At 46.5% G+C, this 24325-nt stretch overlaps 1 protein-coding gene across 1 annotated transcript in view; it reads right to left on the minus strand.

Annotated features, from left to right (window-relative positions):
- The window catches only part of LOC136587568 (cadherin-like protein 26), an 85710-nt gene that overhangs the window by 52453 nt on the left and 8932 nt on the right, over positions 1–24325 (minus strand). Inside the window, exons 2-3 of the mRNA XM_066586236.1 lie at positions 10717–10797; positions 2621–2728 (exon numbers count right to left, since the gene is read on the minus strand). Of these exons, the coding sequence (XP_066442333.1) occupies positions 2621–2728; positions 10717–10797 (189 nt within the window). The remainder of the gene's footprint in view (positions 1–2620; positions 2729–10716; positions 10798–24325) is intronic.

Genomic DNA, 24325 nt, shown 5'->3' on the forward strand with positions numbered 1-24325 from the left:
GGGGATGTTAAAATCACCTAAGATGAGGGTTGGAATTGCACAGGATAGGAAGTGGGGGAGCCAGGCAGCAAAGTGGTCCAAAACCAGGCGAGGAGCACCTGGGGGGCGATAGATAACTGCTACTCGCATGGACAGCGGGCGGAAAAGCCGTAGCATATGTACCTCAAATGATGGAAAAGTGAGTGAGGGTACAGGGGGGATGACCTGGTAGGTGCATTTCGGGGAAAGAAGAGCACCTACTCCTCCGCCACGCCTGTCATCTGGTCTCGGGGTATGGGAGAACTGCAGGCCATTGTAAGACAGTGCAGCAGGGGAGGCCGTGTCAGACTGCTGTATCCACGTTTCTGTGAGAGCTAGCAGGTTTAAAGATTTAGCAGTAAAAAAGTCATGGATGGTGGGGAGTTTATTACATGCTGACTGGCAGTTCCAGAGGGCACATTTAAAGGAGTCAGGGGAGGCTATGCATGGGCTATCAGTTGGGCTTGGGGATTTTCTTAGTGAGTCAGGTAGGGGGTGATAGCTAGGAGCAGTGGAGGGTGGGCCAGGATTGGGAGAGATATCCCCAGCAGCTAGTAGCAGCAGGATAGAGAGGGTTAGCAGATGGCTAGGAGATTTATGAGGGCGGCTGTTATTTTTGTTAGTGGCACTAGGGGGTTTGAGGCTAAGCAAGAAGGTAAAGAGTGCATGAGAGCTGTGCATAGGCGAGGACAGGAGAGAGGGGCTAATGTGTATAGAGTGCCCCAGAGGTTGGCACTTGAAAGAAGTTCTGAAACGGAGAGCAAGAATGAGAACAGAGGTGACAGCATTAGCGATAGCTTTGAAGTGTAAAGTATTTAGGCAGAGTTTGTGGCCTACCTGTCTCCTACCATGTCGAACTGCCATGGTCAAACTGTCTCATACTTTCTACAGCATACTTTCTACAGCATACTTTCTACAGCATACTTTCTACAGCATACTTTCTACAGCATACTTTCTACAGCATACTTTCTACAGCATACTTCCTACAGCATTATATTCGCGTGGCAGCCACCCGCGTGGCATGCATGCTTACACTGATATTATAGTAAAAGTTTAAGGTATGACTAGGAAACAGCTGGGAGTGGCTAATCAGGTTCCAATTGACTGGCCAGCTGACTTTAGCATTGCAAACCTAATGACCAAAAGGGGGGGGGGGGTGAAATTTATTGCTCTCCTTAGATAAGGAAAGCATCTCAGCAAGGATGGGTGAAAGATGCCATTTGGGGGAGGTGGATGGCAGAAATGACTAAAAGTAAAGTTTCATTTACCGATGCAAACAGATGAAATGCAAAATACACAATTCACAGCAAGCAAGCAGCACAGAGGATTTAAGCAGAGGGAGATAGCAATATAGGGCAGGGCAACTAGAATCAGGTGAGAACTGACATCACTCACCTGACACCATGCCCCTCAGACCCAGGAAAGGTAGAGACACAGCTAAATCTTAGTCCAGTCTGATAGCAAGGCGAAGATATCAGAACAGCTGCAACACATGCGTTTTGTAACGATGATTTTGTAGACCATGTAAAAGAAGCCTAAGGCTGGATTCAGACGAACGTATATCGGCTGCGTTTTCATGCCCAGCCGATATACGTCGTCTCTCTCTGCAGGGGGGGAGGCTGGAAGAGCCAGGAGCAGTGCTCTGAGCTCCCGACTCCTCTCTGCCTCCTCTCCGTCCCTCTGCACTATTTGCAAAGAGGAGAGGCGGGGCAGGGGTGGGGCTAATTCTCATAATTTAGCCTGTCCCGCCTCCTTTCATTGCAAATAGTGCAGAGGGGCAGAGAGGGGGGGAGCTCAGTTCCTGCTCCTGGCTCTTCCATCTCCCCCCCCTCCTGCAGATGAGGACACCGTATATCGGCTCGGCGTGAAAACCGAGCCGATATACATTCGTCTGTATCCAGCCTAAAGAGGAGATTTAGATTCTATAGAATTGTACTGAAATAACCATTATCAGCATACTGATCCTGAGATACATCTAGTATTATATTCAGAGCTGCACTCACTATTCTGCTGGTGGAGTCATTGTGTACATATATTACTTATCCTGTACTGATCCTGAGATGTCCCATATTATACTCCAGAGCTGCACTCACTATTCTGCTGGTGGAGTCACTGTGTACATACATTGCTTATCCTGTACTGGTCCTGAGTTATATTCTGTATTATACTCCAGAGCTGCACTCACTATTCTGCTGGTGGAGTCCCTGTGTACATACATTACTTATCGTGTACTGACCCTCAGTTACATCCTGTATTATACTCCAGAGCTGCACTCACTATTCTGCTGGTGGAGTCATTGTGTACCTACATTACTTATCCTGCACTGCCCCTGAGATACACCTCTTATTCAGGACCCTCATCTATATGCTAGACCAGAGAGCAGCTACAAAGTGCATCTTTCTCTGAAGGGCCTAAAAAAACTATACAATATATGGGCAGCATATTGATTGCAATGAAAACTGTGCAATGCTTTATTTCCCCTGTGGGGGCGCTGCTGGGAATTGAACATTTTCTACCAGGTTCTACTAGGTTGCAGCTGGTCTAGTTTGACTGTTTAAGTCTTTGTTGCTATCTCCTCACTAGGGAATATTGCAGTGCTTACCGTGCCAACTAGTTTGGGGTAAGGGCCTGGCAACTCTTCTTGAAGGTTGAAGGTGTCAATGATCCAGTCTCTCTTCTGGCGGTTTGGTGCCATCCTGCGCTGCAGCTTCTGTTGGGAGATGAGTGACAGAGTAATATGAAGACATATTTGATATTCCCAGGCAGGCGTGTAATGTTATGATAACTAAGTATAATTACAGAGTGCGTTAATTGGCATCTTTAAGCAACTTCTCAACCTAACTGGCTGCCGGTTACCCTAGGGCTTCACATTGTACAGAGGTAATTGCACCACATCGTATTTTAATTAAAACCAGGCATGAAGAATTCCTATACTTACCACATAGCCTGCGTCTCTAGGTTTTCGGTAGTAATGTGTGTCCTTCAAACAAAGTTTCAGGCAAGAGCAGAAAAAGTATCTAGTACGGGGCTTTGTATTATTAATATTGATGCTTGTGATGGATCCTGCCAATTCGCAGCTTTAGTAACAAGCTTACTTGGAAAACACACATCAAGGAAGGCTATACAGGCAATTACCTTGAGCTGCAAAGTTTAAAACCTTTGTGCATGAAAAATGAACACACAGATATTTTACTTTCCTTGCAGAAAAAAGCGATGCCCTTATCTTTCTTTGCATTGAGTTTTTTTTCTCATGCATTTAGAAAGCAGTAAACTTGGTTTGCATGATCTTCTAGATTCATATTTATGGCTAAGGGGTGTTCCCAGCACTGATCAGCCGGTCTCTCTCATGAAGGTGCACAAGCTCAGCTCTCTCTCCCCTCCTTTCACAGGCTGTGTAGCATAACCACGCCCACTCAATACTGCACAGCTATCTCTCTCTCTAGCTCATCCTCTCGCTGAGTAGCTGCTGGTCATGTTCCCCCTCACTGCTGAAAAGAACAGAAAATTTACCCACAGTGAGTTACAGCCCTCTGTAATAGTAGCTTTATCTACTCTCTGTCCTCCCGATCTCCTCCATCCCCCAGCACTCTCATACATCCCTCTGTAATAGCTCAGTGGAAAGGCAATGAATGCATGTTCACAAAAGGGAAGCTGGCTAGGGGAGGAGCTTAGAAACAATCCGTCAGTTTACTTTGACAGAATTTGCTAAGACTTCAGTCCTCCAGTCTGCAGTGCCTTGGAAAACAATGGGGGCGGTCACTAATTTGAGGCCCCCTCTATTTACCAGAATGGAGTCTTATTAAGAAAGAGGTGCTCTAAGGCTGGTAAACTCAGCCCAGCCATCTATTACATGGTTGCCCAGTACTTTGTGGCAGGTTGGAACTTGCTCCATTGATTTGGTGACCACCAAGGGTTTTGGTCAGTAGATCACTGGAGCACTGTCCAAAAATTTAAAGGCCTTCTCTGACAATAAAGGGGTTATCCCAAGATTTTTTATCACCTATCCATAAGATAAGTGATAAAAGTTTGATTGATGGGAGTCTCACCGCTGAGATGTTCACCAGTCCTCAGAGGGGAGAGTGATTGGAGCAGCGCTCAAGCACGCACGGAGTCGCTCTATTCATTTCAATGGGATAAACGGAAATAGCTGAGCACAAACGCTCAGGTATCTCAAGCACTCTGATTAAGGCCGGTCATACACTATCGGATTTGGATTGCGGATTCCACGCTCACCTTCCACGTTGACAATCCGCGGTAAAACGCGGGAATTGAAAGGCATGTACTTTCGATTTTTCCTTTACACTCGTGGATACGAATTGCACTGCCTGTCTTTAAAGCCTATGCTTGTTCTAAACCTCATCCTGTATTCACTACATGAAGGGTTAAACTATGCCCTTATATTACAGTCTACGCTTGTCAACAAGACTCTAATTAAGTCGTCATGAAACAATAATCCTTCAGCTCTAAATTTGGGACTATTTTTAAGTTTTTAGCACAGCACAAAAAATAAAACCACTTTCTCAAAGCTTTGAAAGGTGAGAAATAAGTCATCCGTTCTTCTTTCACACCTGGGAACATTTTTTGTTTCCATTCCCCCTACACCCTCCTTCCCCAAGGATCATTTAATACTTAGGAGGACTAATTGGTTGTCCACATTATTTCCTGGAACGATGGTACATTCGGCATCAAGATGTGTTGACAGTATGAGATGTTTCCTAGGAGATTAGTCACTGACCCTGCAGACAGCCATCTTAAAAATGTTAAAACAAACACAAGGTAGAACATGGACATGTAAAAAATATCAAAAATAGATAAATTGGCTGCTACAAGCTAATAACTTAGCAGATGGAAGACAGATTAGAGGAGACAGATGGCAAAATGACAAGCTAAATTAGTTTTTTTACAGAGACCCTATAACCTCTCACAAGAAGAAAATTCTCCTAACATTCCCATAGCGGGCGCCAGGTCCCTCCAGATTCCAAACAATTCTGTTAGTAGTTACAAGAAATGTAGATAGTTCTAGAAAATGGGGGATGACCTTATGAGAATCCGCTGAATGATCGCCGCATTAGGAACACAGTCACGGTTTCCAGATGTCAGGGAACAGATTCCACATGGTGGCCAACATACTCCATACTCAACTTGAACCAAGCCCATGGCCATGCATGCGGCAGCAGCTACATCATTTGGTGTACATTTTGCAGACAAGTGGGAGAAGATCTCACAGCCCTTTTGTTCAATAGGGTTACAGTCCGGTGAGTTTGGGGGCCAAGGCAGTGTGAAGAATTTATTGTCATGTCCCTCCAATCACTCCCTAGTGATGCGAGCTCAATGACACAAAGCATTGTCCTTTTGAAAAATGGCACTGTGGTTGGGGAAGACTTTCTGAAGATGTGAATGTAGATGGTCAGCTAACAGGACCCTGTAGTGTTCACTATTGAAGGATCATGGTATGATGATCAATAGTCCTAGGCCTTGCCAAGAAAATATTCCCCAGATCAAAGCACCGCCACCAGTGGCCTGCTGAACCCCAAAGGATCACCCATGGAATGCGGCTTCATGCTGTTTATGCCAGATGTAGACCTGGTCATCTGTACACTTGTCACTCCAGACCACCTTCCCCCATGTGTCCAAGGTGCATTGATGCCTTTCTTGGGCCCATGCGAGGCACTGTTGGCGATGATGTCGAGTCATCAGAGGCACATTTATCGGTCTTTCTCTATTAAACCCCAACCGATGCAAGATATGCTGCATGGTCAATATAGAAATTTGTCTAACTTCTCTGCTGTTGTACTATTGGGTCCACTGTGGCACATCGTTGCTGAGATACCAGACATGCCGCCTGACCCTCGCCACTAGGATCAACCAGACATGGTCTGCCATTGTGTGATCTTCAGTCAGATGTCTGTCCATGGTTCAACCAATCCTAATACTGTCAGGGAGCTGGGGTCCGGGTACTGGAGGTCCCTGAATACTACCCGCAACCCCTGTCCCTACCTACTTGCCACCCTGGTCTAGGCCCCGGGTGACAACTGGGCGACAGTCCCTAGGCTCTCTAGGGATGCGGGGTAGGGAGAACAACTAACAGATAAATGTTGGAGGGGGTCAGACAAACAGACAAGCAGGGATACTTAACAAACACAGAATCAGGTCTGGCAATTCGGGTCGGCAATGGGAGAGTATGCAGTACAAAAGGGTCAAGCGAAATCAGGTTAAGAGCAAGTAAATCATAACAGGGCATCAATTCAAAAGGTATGCGGGTGTAGCTTGAGACCAAACATACACTGGCAATGCTGGAAGGAAACAGAAATGTTTAAATGCTGTCAGAACTCCCGCCCCAGCAGCTGATTGGGGCGGGGAGCCTGACAGCAGCAGGGCCGAATCACGGAGATGCTGGAAAAACTGCCCCAAGCCTTGCTGAACAGATGGAAACCGGGAAAGCACGCCCGGTAGTCATGGTAATGGGGACGCGGCACAGGGCAGCACCCGCTGCGTCCCAAGCAACCTGGCGGCGGCCATTGGAGATCACCCGAGCTGGGGCTCCCCTGTGCCGCACTCCTGCACCCCGGGTGGTAGGTCCAGCAGTGCGGGCACGGAGGCCCCGAGAGCCACCAGTCCAGACAAATACATTCTTGATACTGTGGTTTTGGAGCAGCCAACAAGTGTGACAGAATTCCAAGTACCACACTTCCAGGCACCAACTGTCTGCTCATGGTCAAAGTTACTCAAGTTATTACATTTACTCACTACGACTAAATGTTGCCTTCTGCTGCAAAGAAGAGACGTCAGTACATTATCTGAGGGCAAATGAAGAGTAGAGGTGGTACTTTTTGGCCATACTGTAAGTCATCTGCCGACAGCCTCACCTTCAGAAGGGTTCAACGTCTATTCTATGGGAATATTAAATGCTGGTATGAAGGTGGAGACTTGGGTATGTTCATGACGTCTATGAGAATGGCACTGTTGGGGTTGTGCTGTGCTGAAATCTGTTGCCCTCAGTGTTTCTAGCAGCACAGCTCCACAGGTGGTTGATTTAGTTGGCTGGGTGTGGTTTGCTCAGGTCAACCAATCCCCAGGGTCTGTGCTCATATATATACACTAGCTCCTTTCAGTGTCTGCTGGGTTTCCAGGGTGAGCAGTCATGTTTCCTTGTCTGTATGGCCTTCTGTGTGATTTGAATCTTGTAGCCCTTGCGGTGCAGCTTGCTGTGTGAATTGTGTCTTATTGCCTTTTTGGTATGATTGGTGTCTTGTTGTATCATGTGTGTGCAAGTCTGGCTTTAGTTGTCTTGGTAGTGTAGGGACCCGCAAGACAACGAGGAGCCTTGAAGTGGCTTGCGGGCTTAAATATCTTGGCCAATATATGAACCAATACCTCGTACTTATTATAGCATTTTCATCTGCTTATACGTGCTGGGATGCTTAGTGAGTGTCTGAGTTATTGTCAGTCTCTGTTAGGTCTTTAGTCATTTCCCTTTCAAGAAGATAGGGACAGAAGTTAATTGGTGGTAGTTCCACCTTGTGTTCCCTATCTTTGGTAACATTCGTGTGGGCCCACTGCTCACTTGCCCACACAAACCTAACAGGCACCAACGTGAGCTGCAGGTCTCTTTCTTGACAGGCATCATAGCTGACACTAGGTTTGCCTCTATGGTGTGAACATTCCTCTTTATCATTACTGCTGTTCTGTTCTCACCAGTCAAAGAACAGTTAGTCCTTTCCTGCTTTGGAGTTCATCACTCATTACCTGTTTGCTGTTTTCAATTTAGCTTCTGTGGTATATACCCTGTCTGTTTCTTCAGTTCTTGATTGTTGGTCAATGTCTATGTTGGTTCCTATGTCCTGTTTCCTACTGCTGTTGGTACCTGCTTTGTTCCTGACCCAAGCCACTTTGCCCATTTCTGCTCTGATTCTATGACCTGTTCCTGTGTTCCTGCCTGATTCTAGTTTTGTTCCTGTGTATTATTCCTCTGATGAATGTAAGGTCTGCTACTCATGTCTGCCACCCTCTTGCGGTTCCAGGTAACCGCAAGCATCTTTCTGCTGTTCCTGTGCATTTGGATCCTTTGTCTATCTTCGTCCAGTGCTGAGAGGGTTAACTAGCCTTCTGGCCGTCAGCTTATCTGTGGAGTTAATGAGCAATTACTTTCCTATTTAAGCTGAACTGCTCCACTTCCTGGTTGCCTCAGTATTGGTGTTTCCTCTGGTCCCTCCACTGCTAGGAGTGACCTGTTTCTGGACTTTTAGTCTATTTCACTGTTTGTCTGCTTGTTCCATTTGTACCTTTGCCTTATCTGTATGTGTGTCAATTTCCTTTCTGTTTGTCCCTCTTGCTCATCTCAGTAGTAGTTAGTTCTGTGCAGTGTTTTCGTTTCAGTGTTTCATATTCCATCCCTATTTCTGTTAGGACTAGTCAGGCCCCAGGTTCCAGAGTGAGGCTGCCCCTATCATGGCGATTACTCTGCTTATAGGCAAGGACTGTTCCATCTCCCTGCTTACCTTAGGGCCAGCTACCCTTCTGTGGGTACCCCTGTCAGCTGGGATCAGCTGCTAGTCTCCCGCTCTGGCATAATAACCAGGCTGGTTGGTTAGTCCAGTGGGTTCACTTTCCGTAAAAATCCGTAACAATGATTAACTCTATTTTATCAATAATTCCGCCACATCTGTCATCCTTGGAAGGTTTCATCCTAAAGAGGACCACATACCATTCCAAATATAAGGCTGCCTGAGGGGGAAGGTCAACAAGGATCACTGGTCCTCCATGCATGCCTCGATGACAAGCATATCAAAATTACACCAGATTACAATATTCATGATGACAGGCATCACTTATTGGACTATCCACCATTGCCTACAACTCTCCCTATGACTAGTAATAAACAAGGGGTTTTGTGCCATAGGAGCAGACTACCTTGACAAGTAATGGGGAAAGAATATGGCCAACGAGGAGCATTTCTCCTCCAAGCTTGCCCTCAGCAACGAATTTACTAAAATCACAACTGCCCACATCACTAGTAATCACTGACGACTGTATACATAGCAAAGAGGCAGAACTGGAAGTAGATACTGGCTCCTACATACAATGAGATCTCCATTCTCAGGTTGGTATCTGAGAAGGTGTGAACCTACATGAATCTCTACCTTCCTAAGAGCATTCAGTATTAGCGCAGGATAGAAAAGGAACCCTGTCGAAGATCAGTTTGGTCTTTACTTGAACAAAAGATTGGACGAAGAAATACTTAAAAGAAGTCACCTCCATTCTTCCTCTTCATGAAGAACATGTTCAAATGTTTATTATAAAGCGCAGCTCTGGAGTATAACACAGAATGTAACTCAGGAGCAGTACAGGATAAGTAATGTATGTACACAGTGACTCCACCAGCAAAATAGTGAGTGCAGCTCTGGAGGATAATACAGGATGTAACTCAGGATCAGTACTGGATAAGTAATGTATGTACACAGTGACTCCACTAGCAGAATAGTGAGTGCAGCTCTGGAGGATAATACAGGATGTAACTCAGGATCAGTACTGGATAAGTAATGTATGTACACAGTGACTCCACCAGCAGAATAGTGAGTGCAGCTCTTGAGTATAATACAGGATGTAACTCAGCCTCAGTACAGGATAAGTAATGTATGTACACAGTGACTCCACCAGCAGAATAGTGAGTGCAGCTCTGGAGTATAATACAGGATGTAACTTAGCCTCAGTACAGGATAAGTAATGTATGGACACAGTGACTCCACCAGCAGAATAGTGAGTGCAGCTCTGCAGTATAATACAGGATGTAACATAGTATGTCAGGCTGAAAAAAAAGACATATGTTCATCTAGTTCAGCCATCAATGTTGTTCCAGAGGAAAGCAGAAAACCCCAATCAGGTAGAAGCGAATTTTCCTCATTTTAGGGAAAAAAATTTCTTCCCAACTCCAAGCCTGACAATCGGAGTAATCCCTGGATTGCCTACCCTTCTGAGTAATTAGTGATATAACATGTAATATTGTTACACTCAAGAAAGACATCCAAACCCCTCTTGTACTCTTTTAGTGACTTCACCATCACCACATCCTCAAGCAGAGAGTTCCATAGTCTCACTTCTCTTACAGTAAAGCACCTCCTTCTATGTTGTGTAGAAACCTTCTTTGATCTACATGTAGAGGGCGCCCACTTGTTACAGTCCTGGGTATAAATAGATGATGGGAGAGATCTCTGTATTGTTCCCCAATATATTTATACAGAGTTATTAGGTTTTTTTTCTAAACTAAATAACCCCAATTTTGATAGCCTCTCCAGGTACTGTAGTTCGCCCATTCCATTTATTACTTTATTTGCCCACCTTTGTACCCCCTCAAGCTCCTTCTTGAGTACTAGTGCCCATGTTCCTATTTGCCTTGGCAGCAGCTGCCTGACACTGGTTGCTCCAGTTAAGCTTACAGTTAACTACACTCCCCAAGTCCTTTTCCATGTCAGTGTTCCCCAGTGGTTTGCCATTTAGTGTATAATCGTGACGTGTAAGGTTATTAGTAAGGTTATGCACATGGGAAAGGAAAATATAAAGGGCACATGGGCAGGGGAGGTATAATGCAGGAAAAGTACAGCATAATTAACTTTGTAAATTTTCTTAATTGCTTTTCTACATATAATATATCTACTGTGTATAAAAACTGCTAAATTCATGTCCACTAAAGCTTTTACTCACCTTATTGTTGATGATTATGTTTTCTTTAGGATTAGGAGAAGGTTGACCTTGGGTAACACCTGACAGCACCATAAGAAGAGCCTGAAACAAGATAAAAGTATACCTGTGAGCCCCATGTACAGCATATCACGCCCTCTACAGTTAGATGGATTCTGACCACTGGCTGGTCTACAACCTACCTGTAGCCTTTTTCCAGCTGTTGCAATAGTAAAACTCTTAACAAGCTTAGAGAAGTTGTTTTGCAACATTTGGAAAGCCAAACGGCAACCCTATGCAATACCACATATAGCGCCTTGTTTATGGAAATGGCAAACTAGAAAATAATTCATAGCGACTGATCCTGAGCCTGGGTTTTGTGGAGAGTCTTTTGGGGTTCTCACGACTAGCTCTTGCTAATGGTGGCCACCTATGACCATGGGGTTCATTTAATATGCATATATGCACTGCAAAGTCTGTGTTCTTATTAACTGAAGTATTGCCAAAAGGTACACCCACCCTTCACATGATTATATGAATATTAACAAGCCATATTTTTGACTAACGCTACTATAGCACGACTACAAACATGCACAGGCAAGCTGAACAATGTCATGCCGAAGGATGGAGCTCATGAAAGGGGTTGTCCAGGGTTATAAAAATATGGCTGCTTTCTTTTAAAGACAGCACTGCACCTGTGCACAGGTTATGTGTGGTATTGCAGTTTTGCTCCATTCACTTCAATGGAACTGGGTTGCAATACCAGACACAACCAATGGACAAGTATGATGATGTTCCTGGGAGAAAGCAGACATATTTTCCTGAGCAATCCCTTTAATATCTGTATACACAACAAAGCCAACCCCAGCTAGCCACATTGAAGATGTGTCCCACTGTCTGCATGCCTTTTGTTACGGCACTCTGCCCCCCGAGCGCCAGTTGGGGTGCCCTGATCTCCTGCACCCCACTGTCCCTGCCTACTTGCCTCGGCCCTGGCTAACCCCAGGCGGACAACTGGGCGGCAGTCCCTGCACTGGCTAGGGACCTGGCGACTGCCTAGCTGGAACTACTAACAGGGGACAGAGTGCCGACAGAAGAGGCAGGTGTAACAAACCAACAAAACTTACAAGTACAAGCAGGGCTGGAGATGGAGCTCACAGGCAGATAGACAGGACCCGAATAGCAACTAGTGCTGACTGGGACAGACCAGACTAGGGGCTAACAGGACCAACAGAAACAGGCTGAGAAAGGATAGCAGGGCTGACAGACAACTAGGGACTGGCTGAGGTAAACTGCAGACAGACTGACTAGCTGAAAGCAGAACCAATAACTGGCAGTGAGCTCACATCACTGCCAGTCTCTTAACCACAAGGTTCCGCCCCCGGGCGGAGAGTGGGAGGAGGCAACTCCACCCACTGCTGTATAAGACGAACGGAGGAGTGCGGGCGGCACCCTACGGGTGGACACGCCCATGCCGCCGCCCACCGGCCGTCCCAAGCTGCTGGGATAACCTCGACACAGGGCTCCAGGCTGCTGGAGCCGACGCCGGAGCGACGCGCGCCGACCGCGGGATCCCGTGCCGCGCTGTATGGTAACATTACCCCCCCTCTGACGGGGGACCTCCGGGCCCCCGGAAACTCGACCAGGCTTATCCAGGAGGCGGCTGCGAAAACGCTGTACCAACCCGAGAATGTGACCCACCTGGGCGGTCACCATGGGCTGATCCTCAGGTCCATGACTTCGGTAGTCTGTGGCTGCCCCATTTCCTTCAGGGCCAACCGTTGACATATCGTCATGTTTCAGGTCGTCTTCCGAGTCAATGTCCAACCATTCACCACTGTCTTTTGACCCATCCTCGCTACCAATGACGCTGCCTTCAAAATCTGAGGCATCTCCAACTTTAAAATCACTGTCATCTGAGCTATCATACTCCAAAAAACTCTTCCGGGCCCCCAAATATTGTAAGGTTCCTGTAGCCCGGCGAGAATCCAGGATCTCCTGGGCCTCGTATTCAACTTCATCACGGACCGGGGTGGGCGGCGGGGGACCGGAGGTGGGCATCACCGAAGGGACAACAGGTTTCGACACAGACTTATGGAACCCCCTGCGACCCCTCCTTTTGCGATTTCCAGAGGACCGGTACCCCTTCTGTCCCGCCCTGTACGGCTCAACCACCGACAGACTCTCCTCACAACGCAACTGCATACGAGACCCCACCCCTTTCTTCCGTCCCCCCTGCAGGGCATCGGTGGCGACATCAGCAGCAGGGCAGGCGGACGGGGTGTGAAGGTAAGTGGGACCTCGGGGACTGAGTGCGGTCTCGACTGAGCAGGGAGGATGGGAAGCGCGATGGCTATGGCAGAACGGGCCCCACTGGGTTAGCTCCCCAGTGGCCCAATCGAATTGGGGGTTATGCAACGCCAGCCACGGCATCCCTAGTACCATGTCTACCGACATTTTCTCCATTACCAGGAATGATAGACCTTCCGAATGGCGACCCCCCACAGTGAGTTGTAACACTGGGGTCCTCCATCGTACCAAGCCCGAAGCCAGAGGAGTAGCATCAATGCTAGCAAAACGAATTGGCGTCTTCAGCGCCAAAAATTCCGCCCTCAGGGGCTCAACAAGACGCATGCTTACCAGGTTAGCGGCTGCTCCGGAATCAATAAATGCCTGCCCTAGGCGGGAGAAGTTCCGGAATCTAACCTGGCAGGGTATTAGAAGTCTAGGACGTACCTGTGGTCCTAGGCGACCCTCCCTGCAATCGCCTAGGACTGGGAGTCTTTCTGCCGATTCGGACTGTGGGCGCTGAGGCCTCAGGGGGCAGGTTATCACCCGATGTCCAGCTTTCCCGCAGTAGAGGCAGAGATGATGCAATAACCGAACTCGGCGTCGCTCCTTGGGGTCCAGCGGGTCCAGTTCCATAGGTTCGGGAACAGAGACTGGTACGGAAGAGGAGGGAACCGGACAAACGACCTCCCTGACTCTACTGGTCTGCCTGTCCTGCTTCCCAGCCCTGAGCCTCCTATCTGCCTTCACCGCTAGCTCCATGGCCTCCTTTAAGGACCCGGGAATGGGATGGGAGATCAACAGCTCTTTGACCGCGTCCGAGAGACCCTGCAGAAAAACGTCCTTCAGGGCACTCTCGTTCCATGCAGTGTCGCCCGCATAGCGTCTGAAACTGGAGCAATAATCCTCCACACAAAGCGACCCCTGATGCAGCGCCAGCAACCGTGAAACCGCCAACCCCACTCGGTCCGGCTCATCGAAGATGCCCCCGAGTTCCTGAAAAAAGGAGTCCACCGACTGCAGGGAGGGGGAACCCTCGGGAATAGAAAAGGCCCAAGTCTGGGCAGAGCCCCGCAGCAGGGACATTATAAGCCCGACCCTCTGGGCCTCTGAGCCCGAAGAACGGGGACGCATCCGAAAAAACAGGCGACACGCCTGTTGAAAAACGAAAAACTTGTTCCTCTCCCCAGAGAACACCTCGGGGAGAGGGCACTTGGGTTCGGGACTGGTAAAGGCGTTCTGCCCCTGCGACAACGCCCACTGCTCCTGGGCCACCATGCGAGCTGACAAATCCCGGATCACCGGCACCAGGTCTTGCAGCTGGTTTGCAAGGGCGCTGATCGCCGCCATGAAAAAAAAGGTATTTTAAGGGCCAGTTATTATGTTACGGCACTCTGCCCCCCGAGCGCCAGTTGGGGTGCCCTGATCTCCTGCACCCCACTGTCCCTGCCTACTTGCCTCGGCCCTGGCTAACCCCAGGCGGACAACTGGGCGGCAGTCCCTGCACTGGCTAGGGACCTGGCGACTGCCTAGCTGGAACTACTAACAGGGGACAGAGTGCCGACAGAAGAGGCAGGTGTAACAAACCAACAAAACTTACAAGTACAAGCAGGGCTGGAGATGGAGCTCACAGGCAGATAGACAGGACCCGAATAGCAACTAGTGCTGACTGGGACAGACCAGACTAGGGGCTAACAGGACCAACAGAAACAGGCTGAGAAAGGATAGCAGGGCTGACAGACAACTAGGGACTGGCTGAGGTAAACTGCAGACAGACTGACTAGCTGAAAGCAGAACCAATAACTGGCAGTGAGCTCACATCACTGCCAGTCTCTTAACCACAAGGTTCCGCCCCCGGGCGGAGAGTGGGAGGAGGCAACTCCACCCACTGCTGTATAAGACGAACGGAGGAGTGCGGGCGGCACCCTACGGGTGGACACGCCCATGCCGCCGCCCACCGGCCGTCCCAAGCTGCTGGGATAACCTCGACACAGGGCTCCAGGCTGCTGGAGCCGACGCCGGAGCGACGCGCGCCGACCGCGGGATCCCGTGCCGCGCTGTATGGTAACACCTTTCATGCTGAGTTGGCACTTCGCCTTCAGCCCGTCCCCAAAATGGAAGAAATGGCACTAGCTGGACCCTTTCTTCCCCTATATCACTGGCAAATCCAAAAAAAAGAGTCCAATGTGACCCTTATGCCAACCCCACACCCCTCCATTGTTTATTAACATAGTGGTGCCATAGGACAGGTAAGTCCTGCACAGGGTGACACTGTCAATGAGAGTGTTTCTAACTTGACCTAGGGACATCCCTCATTATAGTCTCTAAAGCAATCTAAGTGCACCAGCTGATTGCCATAGAATTCAGTTACCCCAATAAATATACCACACTACAAGGGTTTGCTACAGTTTTATCCAGCCTAGACAATCCTCTGTGAGCTAAACACATCATCAGCACCAATCTATCTCATATCCTAATAGTTTATTGCAAATTATCAGTGTAGGCAAAATGTATCAGCCGGGAGTTTATAGATTGGCTTTAAGTAAGTTGGTACAAAGTCTTGGCAAAGCCTACAAGATGCCTCCTCTGTTGGACCTAAACCTTCTGCTGATGTTTTTGAAGTCCACCACCAAACAAAACAATGCAAAATAATACTATAGGAAAAAAGCATGATTCTTATTTCTTGATCCGCTGTCTACAATACATTGAATGATTACCGTATAGGAACTGCAGGCATCTTGTGATCAGTAACGAGGTATGACATGATGGCCGCATCACGATCGGCTTTCAACTAAAGTATTGACCTGTCCTCTGCGCAGCACAAGACTACATTTGGCAGTCATAGACAAACGTGGAGACTATGACCATGGGCCAATTGTTGGTGCCCGGAGGTGTGGTCACACTTGTTGGCTGTTCGCAAACCACAGTATCAAGAATGTATTAAGACTGGTTGAATCATGGACAGACATCTGACTGAAGATCACACGGCTGCAGGCCACATGTGGTTGATCCTAGAGGCGAGGGTTGTGTGGCACGTCTGCTATTTCAACAACGACGTGCCACAGTGAATCAACTGACCCCCAGCAGTACAACAGCGGGGAAGTTGGACAAATTTTCACAATGGCCATCTGGCATACCTTGTGTTGAGTGGGGTTCAATAGCCAAAGACCAACAAGGGTGCTCTTGATGACCTCGCATCATCACCAACAATGCCTCATATGGGCCCAGGAAAGACGTCAATGGACCTTGGAGACATGGCAGAAGTTTGTCTGGAGGGACAAGTCCCATTTCAAGCTCAACCATATAAATAGTCAGGTCCACATTTTGCATGAACTGCATGAAACTGTAACCCATGGATGCATGATTGGGGTTCAACAGACTGCTGGTCGAGGTGTCATAGTCTGGGGCGCATTTTCCTGGCATGGCCTAGGACCATTGTCATCATACTACAATCCTTGGATGCTGAACGATAAAGGGACCTGTTAGCTGAGCATCTGCACCCATATCTTCAGGAAGTCTTCCCCGGCCACAATGTCATCTTTCAACATGACAATGCTCTGTATCATCGAGTTATGGTTAATAGACAGTGATTAGAGGGAACATAACAGTGAATTCTCCACACTGCCTTGGCGCCCAAATAATCCCATTGAATATGTTTGGGATATGCTGGAAAGGACTGTGAGATCTCCTCCCACATATACCCAAAATGCGCACCAACTAATGAAGCTGTTGCATTGGACATGGGTTAAGTTTAGTATGAAAGATGTTTAACACCTTGCAAAATCTGTTCCCCAGCATCTTAAGGGTTTCGACAGATGAGCGTGTTACACAATACACTGGCTCCTGCACAATTCTTTGCACTTGAGCCTATTTTTCACTTGTGTCTGCGCAAATACTGAGCACCGCTCATTCACATGGTTGGGGAGTCACCCCGCCCTGATTTAGAAGGCTAATGAGCGTAGGTGCTGGTGATCACAGGTACGTGCTGCATTTAGTGCATACCCGAGCGAACAGCTGCTTGTGTTTGCTCACCTCCAATAGACCTCTATGGGGCTCTTTGGTGCACAAACACGCACAAGACAGAGCAGGTCCTAATTTTTGTGCTAGCGAAAACAAGATGTGAGAATGAACCTATTGAAATCAGTGGGTTCTATTCTCTGCAGTATGCAAACACTAGAATCCCATGGGCATAACGCAGAGAATAGAACCAATAGAACGTAACACGTTTGTCTGTTTAAGCTCTAAAGCCATAATTGCACATAATGGTGGACTCAATAAAGCAAGTTAACCTACAGAACAACCTGAAGACCTCATGGGGTTTGTGAATTGAAGTAGCTCCGATAGTCTTGAAGTGGTTAATATTGTGTGTGTTCATTTTCAAAGTATTTTGGCTGTGACCTTGAATCGATCTTGGAATAAGCCCTGGGCTGTGTGCTGGGCCCGGCATAGCAAGAATAGACGGAGCTTTACATAGAGCTCTAAGTAAGAACGTAAACAGTGTGCAGAGTGCTAAACTGACAGAGCATGAGGAACATTCAAAGGCATTTTCCACGTCTTTCATTTCAATGGGAACTTGGTTTGCAATACTAAGCCTGGCCACTGGAGTAAGAATGGAGCTGTCTGCCTCCTGCAGAAATCAGCTCTGTGCAAGGGTGTGCTAGACCAGCAAACATGTCACATCTCGTATCCAAGGTAGAGGCGGTACAACAGGGTACTAGAACCACCATGCCTGCCCATATCACATCTTGTATCCAAGGTAGAGGCGGTAGAACAATGTACTAGATCCTCCCTTCAAGGGGTCAATTTTCCACAATAAATTATGCTTTTGCTTACACAGAGAAAGTTTCCTTCCAATCCGACAACTCCTTCTAGTGAAGGGATGCTACTGATAATGAGTCTATTTCAGCACTTCTATACTGTGTTGCTAATAATAGCAGCCACAGGCCATGGTAGATCCAGATGCCATTATCTGGTGTCAAGCTACTATGGCAGCCCATCAGCCCTCTGTGATGACATCACAGCAGGCCCAAGACATCACAGAGGGAACACCCTCTCAACATTGATTGTGGCATGTGAGGGGTTAACAATGGGGATCGGTGTGTTGATATTGAATACATGGCAATAAGGTTATTTTTATATACTGCACATCACATTACTTTTAAGTAACAAACACTGCTTGCTTGGATTGAATGTTTGGCAACAAATAATGACCTATGTCATACCTTCCTAGTATACTGTCTACACTCAAATGCCAAAGTAATATGTTCTAACTGCAGCGAGCAGGACTTGGCAGGGATAGCCGAGAGGATATGCAAACTCTGATCTGGTCATGGTGGTGGCTACCCTGTGTAAAACGATAGCTAATACAGTAGGAGGATCTCACAAGGGAATTTAGCAACAACAATTGGTGGTTCGAGTAATGTTTGATGTGGCGCCATTGTCTTTGATTAATTGCGTTCTTACAATGACGAAATAAAAAAAAGAAGTCCACAAGGGTTGTAGTAAACCGAAGGCACACAGTTTACTGAATGCTTGCAAATAAATGACAACGTTCACACTCTTCGCCAATAATTAATAACTTTGCCAACAAAAACTTGTACAAACAACATGAAGAAGGATAGGGGCTGCCAGGCTAAGTTATCTGGCGACTGTGCTGGGAAGTTATTCGTGGAGGAATAGAGGGAGTAATGAAGACGCAAGGACACACTGACTGCTGCATGTACAGGGTCAAGATAAAGTCACAGTTGAATTGGCTGCTTTTTCGTTCCAGATTCTGCGGGGCCTTCCTTGACTTAGACTCCTTCTCAAGCAGGGATGAACATGACTCTGCTTTTTTTTAGTTCTCCCAACCAGCTGACTCCACAACTATGCATTCTGACTGGCTGGCTTCCAGGCCACTGCCTCCAGACTGGCTTAACTCATCTTCATGCTAGCCTAGTCCAGACTCCACACTCCCCAGAAGGACCGACTCCCTCTTCTAAATGACCTCCAGCACTGGAACTTTGATGGAACCCCTCAACCACACCCAGTTCTGTCTTTTATACCTCTCCACCAACCAATCCTGGGCTAGGGTAAAACCTACTACCCAATCCCAGGACTAACTAGGGATGACTGACAGGGAACTCCACGAGTACAGAACCTGGTCCTCACTCTCGTCCAAGGTGAGGTCTCCCATGGCTCCAGGTGTACTTCCTCCTTCCCATCCCGACTACTGCTCTCACGTCCACCTCCTCTCTCGGTCAACTCCAGACTCCAACTCCTCTCTCCCCCACTAAACTCTTCCTCCCAGCACCTGACTCACACCAGATCACATGCACACAGGTTAGGAAGGGCAATACACATAACAGACCAGACAGTTACATGTTCCAGACACCAGACATTAACTCTGAGACAACACACACAATGGAACATGACAATACAAAGGGATTAGTATTACAGATAAGTGACATAGGCTGATTTAACACACAGCACAGATATCAGCGCACATGCAATACATAACTATCATACATCACATAACACTCTCACTCTTGGACACTACACATACAGTATACATACATAGACACTCTACATGAGGTAGCTAAATAAGTGCTGTGGAGGCCCCTAACTCTGGGCCACTACATAATTGTAATATATATCTGTATTGAAGGTATCATGTCTCAAGCCATAGATAGGTGGTTTATTGTTGTAGATCTAGATGCTGGCCCATTGGGAAGTGGAGCTGAAGACACTCCCCAAGGCATGTAAGATGGCTGGAGGTAAGATTGTAAGCTACACACATTGCCCACATTTATGGGCCCATTGGCATACTAGAAGCTTTGTGGGGTTCTCATGCAAGCCAATCAGAAATTGTATTAGAATTGTTGTCGGCACTAACTCTACCCAAACAGGTAGCCATCATCAAAGTCCAGACTCACACTAAAGAGACCGCTCAAAAGGCTGGAGGAAACAGGAGGGCGGATGAAGCTGCTAAGACTTCAGCTCTGTTTAATCAAGGTAATGTCTTCTGCTTGGATTGCCCCAGGGTTTAACAGTGTCGCAACAAGGTTTGTACAAGCTGGCATTGTCTGTGCCTGTCATAGCCCAGGTAAAATGGTGAAGGTACCTGCCCAACACGCTGTATGAGTATCTTACCCTTTAATGCAAGGAGGCCTCCTCCATCTGTGCAAGTTGGCCGATATGAGTGTATATTTGTTTTGATCTCTTTATAGGTTGTGACCACAGCTACAAAAAAGAATATAGCTACAGTTTAAGATGCGACTGTCTGAGGTAGTATTTCAATATGGAGTCCCCTGAGGTAATTAAGCATGATAGGGGACCACATTTACATAGCATAGTAACATAGTATGCTAGGCTGAAGGAAGACAATGTCCATCCAGTTCAGTTTGTTTCCATCCCCTTGTTGATCCAGAGGAAGGCAAAAGCCAATTTAGCCTATTTGAGGGAAAAAAATTCCTTCCCGACTCCATAATGGCAGTCAGAATAATCCCTGGACCATCATTTTAAAAGTTCCTACCTGACTCCAAGACCCGGATCAACAACCCTTCTGGTTATTTAATGTCTATATCCTGTAATATCATAGCACTCTAGAAAGGCATCTAGTCCCTCTTAAACTCCTCTATGGATTTTGCCATCACCACGTCCTCAGGAAGAGAGTTCCACAGTCTCACTGCTCTTACAATAAAGAACCCCCTTCTATGTTGGTGATGGAACCTTCAATGGAGTGCTTGAGAGGATTCAGAATCTATTGATGATTGTAGAAGTGTCTCACAGTTCACATAGTGGCAAGGAAGATGGACTCAATGGGAACCTCAACGTTTAAGATTAGTGCTAAAGAGGAGAAACATAACCCATGGATAATATCTACTCATTACATTATACTCTAATCGGGAAAACACCCAATGGAAAGATGACACTTAATCCTTGGAGATTTGGTTTTCCCCGGTCCGCTAGTATAGAATTGTGGTTCCCATCGCAGACACAAAGCTATGCACAGAAGAATGGTACAAAGCACCTACATCTGATGGTGACTTATAGTCAAAGCCTATAAATTGGGTCAGAGGCATTGAAAGATAATTTTTCTGGAATTATGTATATTAGTTCAGACATTGATAACAGCACCTGCTTAAGGCTGCCTTCACACGAACGTACATACGTAGCTATTTACCCTTTATACATCTGCCGGGCCATATGAATGAATGCAATGGATCTAATGAATTCTTTCTGATGACCGGTGTATATACGCTCGTATGAAGACAGCCAAACAGTGATTGTTAAATGGTTTTTCATGTGTATACTGGAAATATTTACACCTTATTTTGCTTGTCAAAGCAGTTGATTTATCAATGATGCCAGTCTGATACTTACCAGCCCCTCTTCTCTTTGTAAGACGACTCATCTCCGAAATAGAGACACAGCCAAATGTACATCATGTCTTAAGAGGCAGCCTATGTGTCTGATATGGCAATCTTACGGATCAAAGCTTTCTTGTCCAATGGACAACCACTCACCAGAGGATAAGGATCATTAGACCCTTACTAGTCCGAGGGTAGGCAGCTGGAGGAATGGTTGCACAAGAACTGAGGCATTTATCCATACTAATATTATAAATGAGAAAGCAACTCTGTCTGTTTGTTACATTTTCACGGCTAAACCGCTGAAGTGATTTTGATATAATTGGGCAGGGAGATAGCTTGCATCTTGAGGAAGGACATACGCCATGTTTTATCCCGAAAATGTATAGAGTTCTCCAGGGAGCGCGACAAGACAGATTTATTTGGTGATGCTCAGGGGCACCTCCTCTCTGCCGCCAGCGCAGTGTGGCAGAGCAGAGGGGAAGGGGGGCACATCATACGCTATGCCTACACAAACGAGCAGACACGGGAGGGCAGACGCCATTGCCACACAAATGCGATTATTTAGTGGAGAGGAAGGGGGGGCACATCATAAGCTAGACCTCCCCAATCGGGCAGACAAGTGAGGGCAGACGTCGTTACTGCACATATGCAATTATTAAGCTAGCAGGGATACCCGGCGTTGCCCGGGATTAAAGTTTGAATGAAAGACACATTAACATAGATTGAGACTTTAAAGAAAATCTGTGTTGCCCATAGCAACCAATCAAAGCGCAGCTTTTATTTTACCTCAGCAGTGTAACGAATTCCCTCTAGAAATAGCATTTACGATGACGATCAATAGGGCTCAAGGGCAAACACTTAAGGTAGCAGGTGTACATTTAGAAAAAACGTGTTTTCTCATGGGCAGCTCTATGTGGCGACTCACATGTATACAGCCCACAAAACCTTTATATGCTAGCAAAAGATGACAAGACCAAAAACGTACAGAACTGTGCTGGCATAGCAGACTGAAGTTATATTCCATTCACTATTTCAACTTTTTACACTTCAAGATACAGCAAAACACTGATTGGATTAAAAAATACACATTCCACGTGGACGAAGTCGCGGTTGACAAGCTAGTTTGAAATATAAGATGAAAAAACCATGTTAAAATATCTTTGCTTTTATGCTATATTTGTTTCTGAATTCTATCCAATGCTTATGCAAATGTGGTACAAATTATCTAAGTTTTTACTGTGTTGGGTATAGTTCAAGATGTATTGTTGCTATTCTTAGCTGTTCATGCTGCATTTAGAATCTTAATGGTTTATGTACCTATTGTACATTTGCTTACAATGTATAAGAAACAAATCAAGTGAGTTACCGAAGTTGTGCGCCCCCGGGAGCACTCATGTGAGGATGCTCACCCCCTGTCACAACTCATCCTGCAGGACAGCAGGATTACGGTGCCAGTAGATCAAAGCATCCCAAGGATGTGTCCGTATTTCCTCACAATCATATAGACAGGCAACGTTTCGAATACTTCTCTGTAGAGCTCACTACACAACTGCGTTCACACCATTATATAATAAAGTGCACCAATCAAATCGCATGAAGAAACATTAAAACAAGACATAAACCACCGGTGTAAGTCTCTCATTCCTCCTCCAGTATGGATTGCCCATCATTGTGTGTCGGCGTCCAGCAAACTCAGCTGCGCATGCATGGAAGTGTGCAGATTCACAGTATAATATTCACCCGCTATGTCTACCGCGCATGCGCAGGAATATAAAGGCCACCGCGAGATCACCCAATATCATCTGGCAGCATTACTATAGAGATTATGGGCCTCTCCATTTTCTTCTCTATTAGGGCGCCTACCCACTTGCGTTGCCGATTTTCACGCGTGAAAAACGCAGCGTTTTCGCGCGTTTTTTGCAGCCCTCTATTGACAATCAGGGGTGCATTAAGAGAAAAATAAGGAGACATATGCAACTGACAGTTCCTATGTGAAAAAACCCCACGAAATGGAAAAAAAAAGCCAGATGGACAAGAACACATTCTATACTAATTGCTCTTGAGAAAAAACGCAAAACATCACAGGAAAAAAAAAATCGCAAGTGGGTAGGCACCCTTATTCTACTCTTAACCCCCTTTCCCCTTATTACCAGTTTATTGCTGCAGATGGTATTTTATAAGGTATCCATAGTAGATCCTATATGCCAATTAGCATCCATATACAGTAAAGCCATCTTTAGGTTGGCGTGATATGTACACACATTGCCATACACAAGATGGCACAGTATTTCATATTCTAATCGGCGTTTTTTGTAGAGCAAGGCCATTCACAAGATGGCTTGGTATGCGCATGCGCTGTCGGATGCACTGGCCACACAGAAGATGGCACAGGATCACAAGATTCACAAGATGCTTACAAGCAGCATGCCCTCCTATGGAGCAAAGTGTATATCCAGTGAACATGGCAAAAAGTTTCTTCCTTTGGTGCTGTACCTTATTGCCTCCACCTACTTACTGCAATACCATGATAACACCAACCATGAATTAAGTACAGGCTGCTGGAAGGGGAGGCAGATATCTACATACATATAGACTAATCTTTGTATAAGAATGGATTTTAAAGAAAACCTGGAACTTGTTGCCTACTGCAGTACCATAAACTAAGTTATGGTGCTGTTAGTGTCACAGGTGGTGGTGCGACAACAGAATCAGGATGGCGCAACAGCTGACTGATTGAGTGGGAGACCAGATTTAAAATATAACTTTGCTGAACTGGAACTTGATGAATATTTCCGCTCCATCGGAGGACTCGGTACTTGAACGGTAGCTAAGTTTTAACCAGCATTCCACATTAATAAAAGGTCTAAATTCTCAGAACGGCAAGGCAATCTAGTACTGTATACGTCATTTCTGGATGTCCATGGCACACACTGACACTGTGGCCTCAATGCACCGTAGGTGCTGTCTGCACAGAATACAGACTCACTTTC

Source organism: Eleutherodactylus coqui, chromosome 13, assembly GCF_035609145.1.
Source record: "Eleutherodactylus coqui strain aEleCoq1 chromosome 13, aEleCoq1.hap1, whole genome shotgun sequence".
In the NCBI taxonomy this organism is placed as follows: Eukaryota; Metazoa; Chordata; class Amphibia; order Anura; family Eleutherodactylidae; genus Eleutherodactylus; species Eleutherodactylus coqui.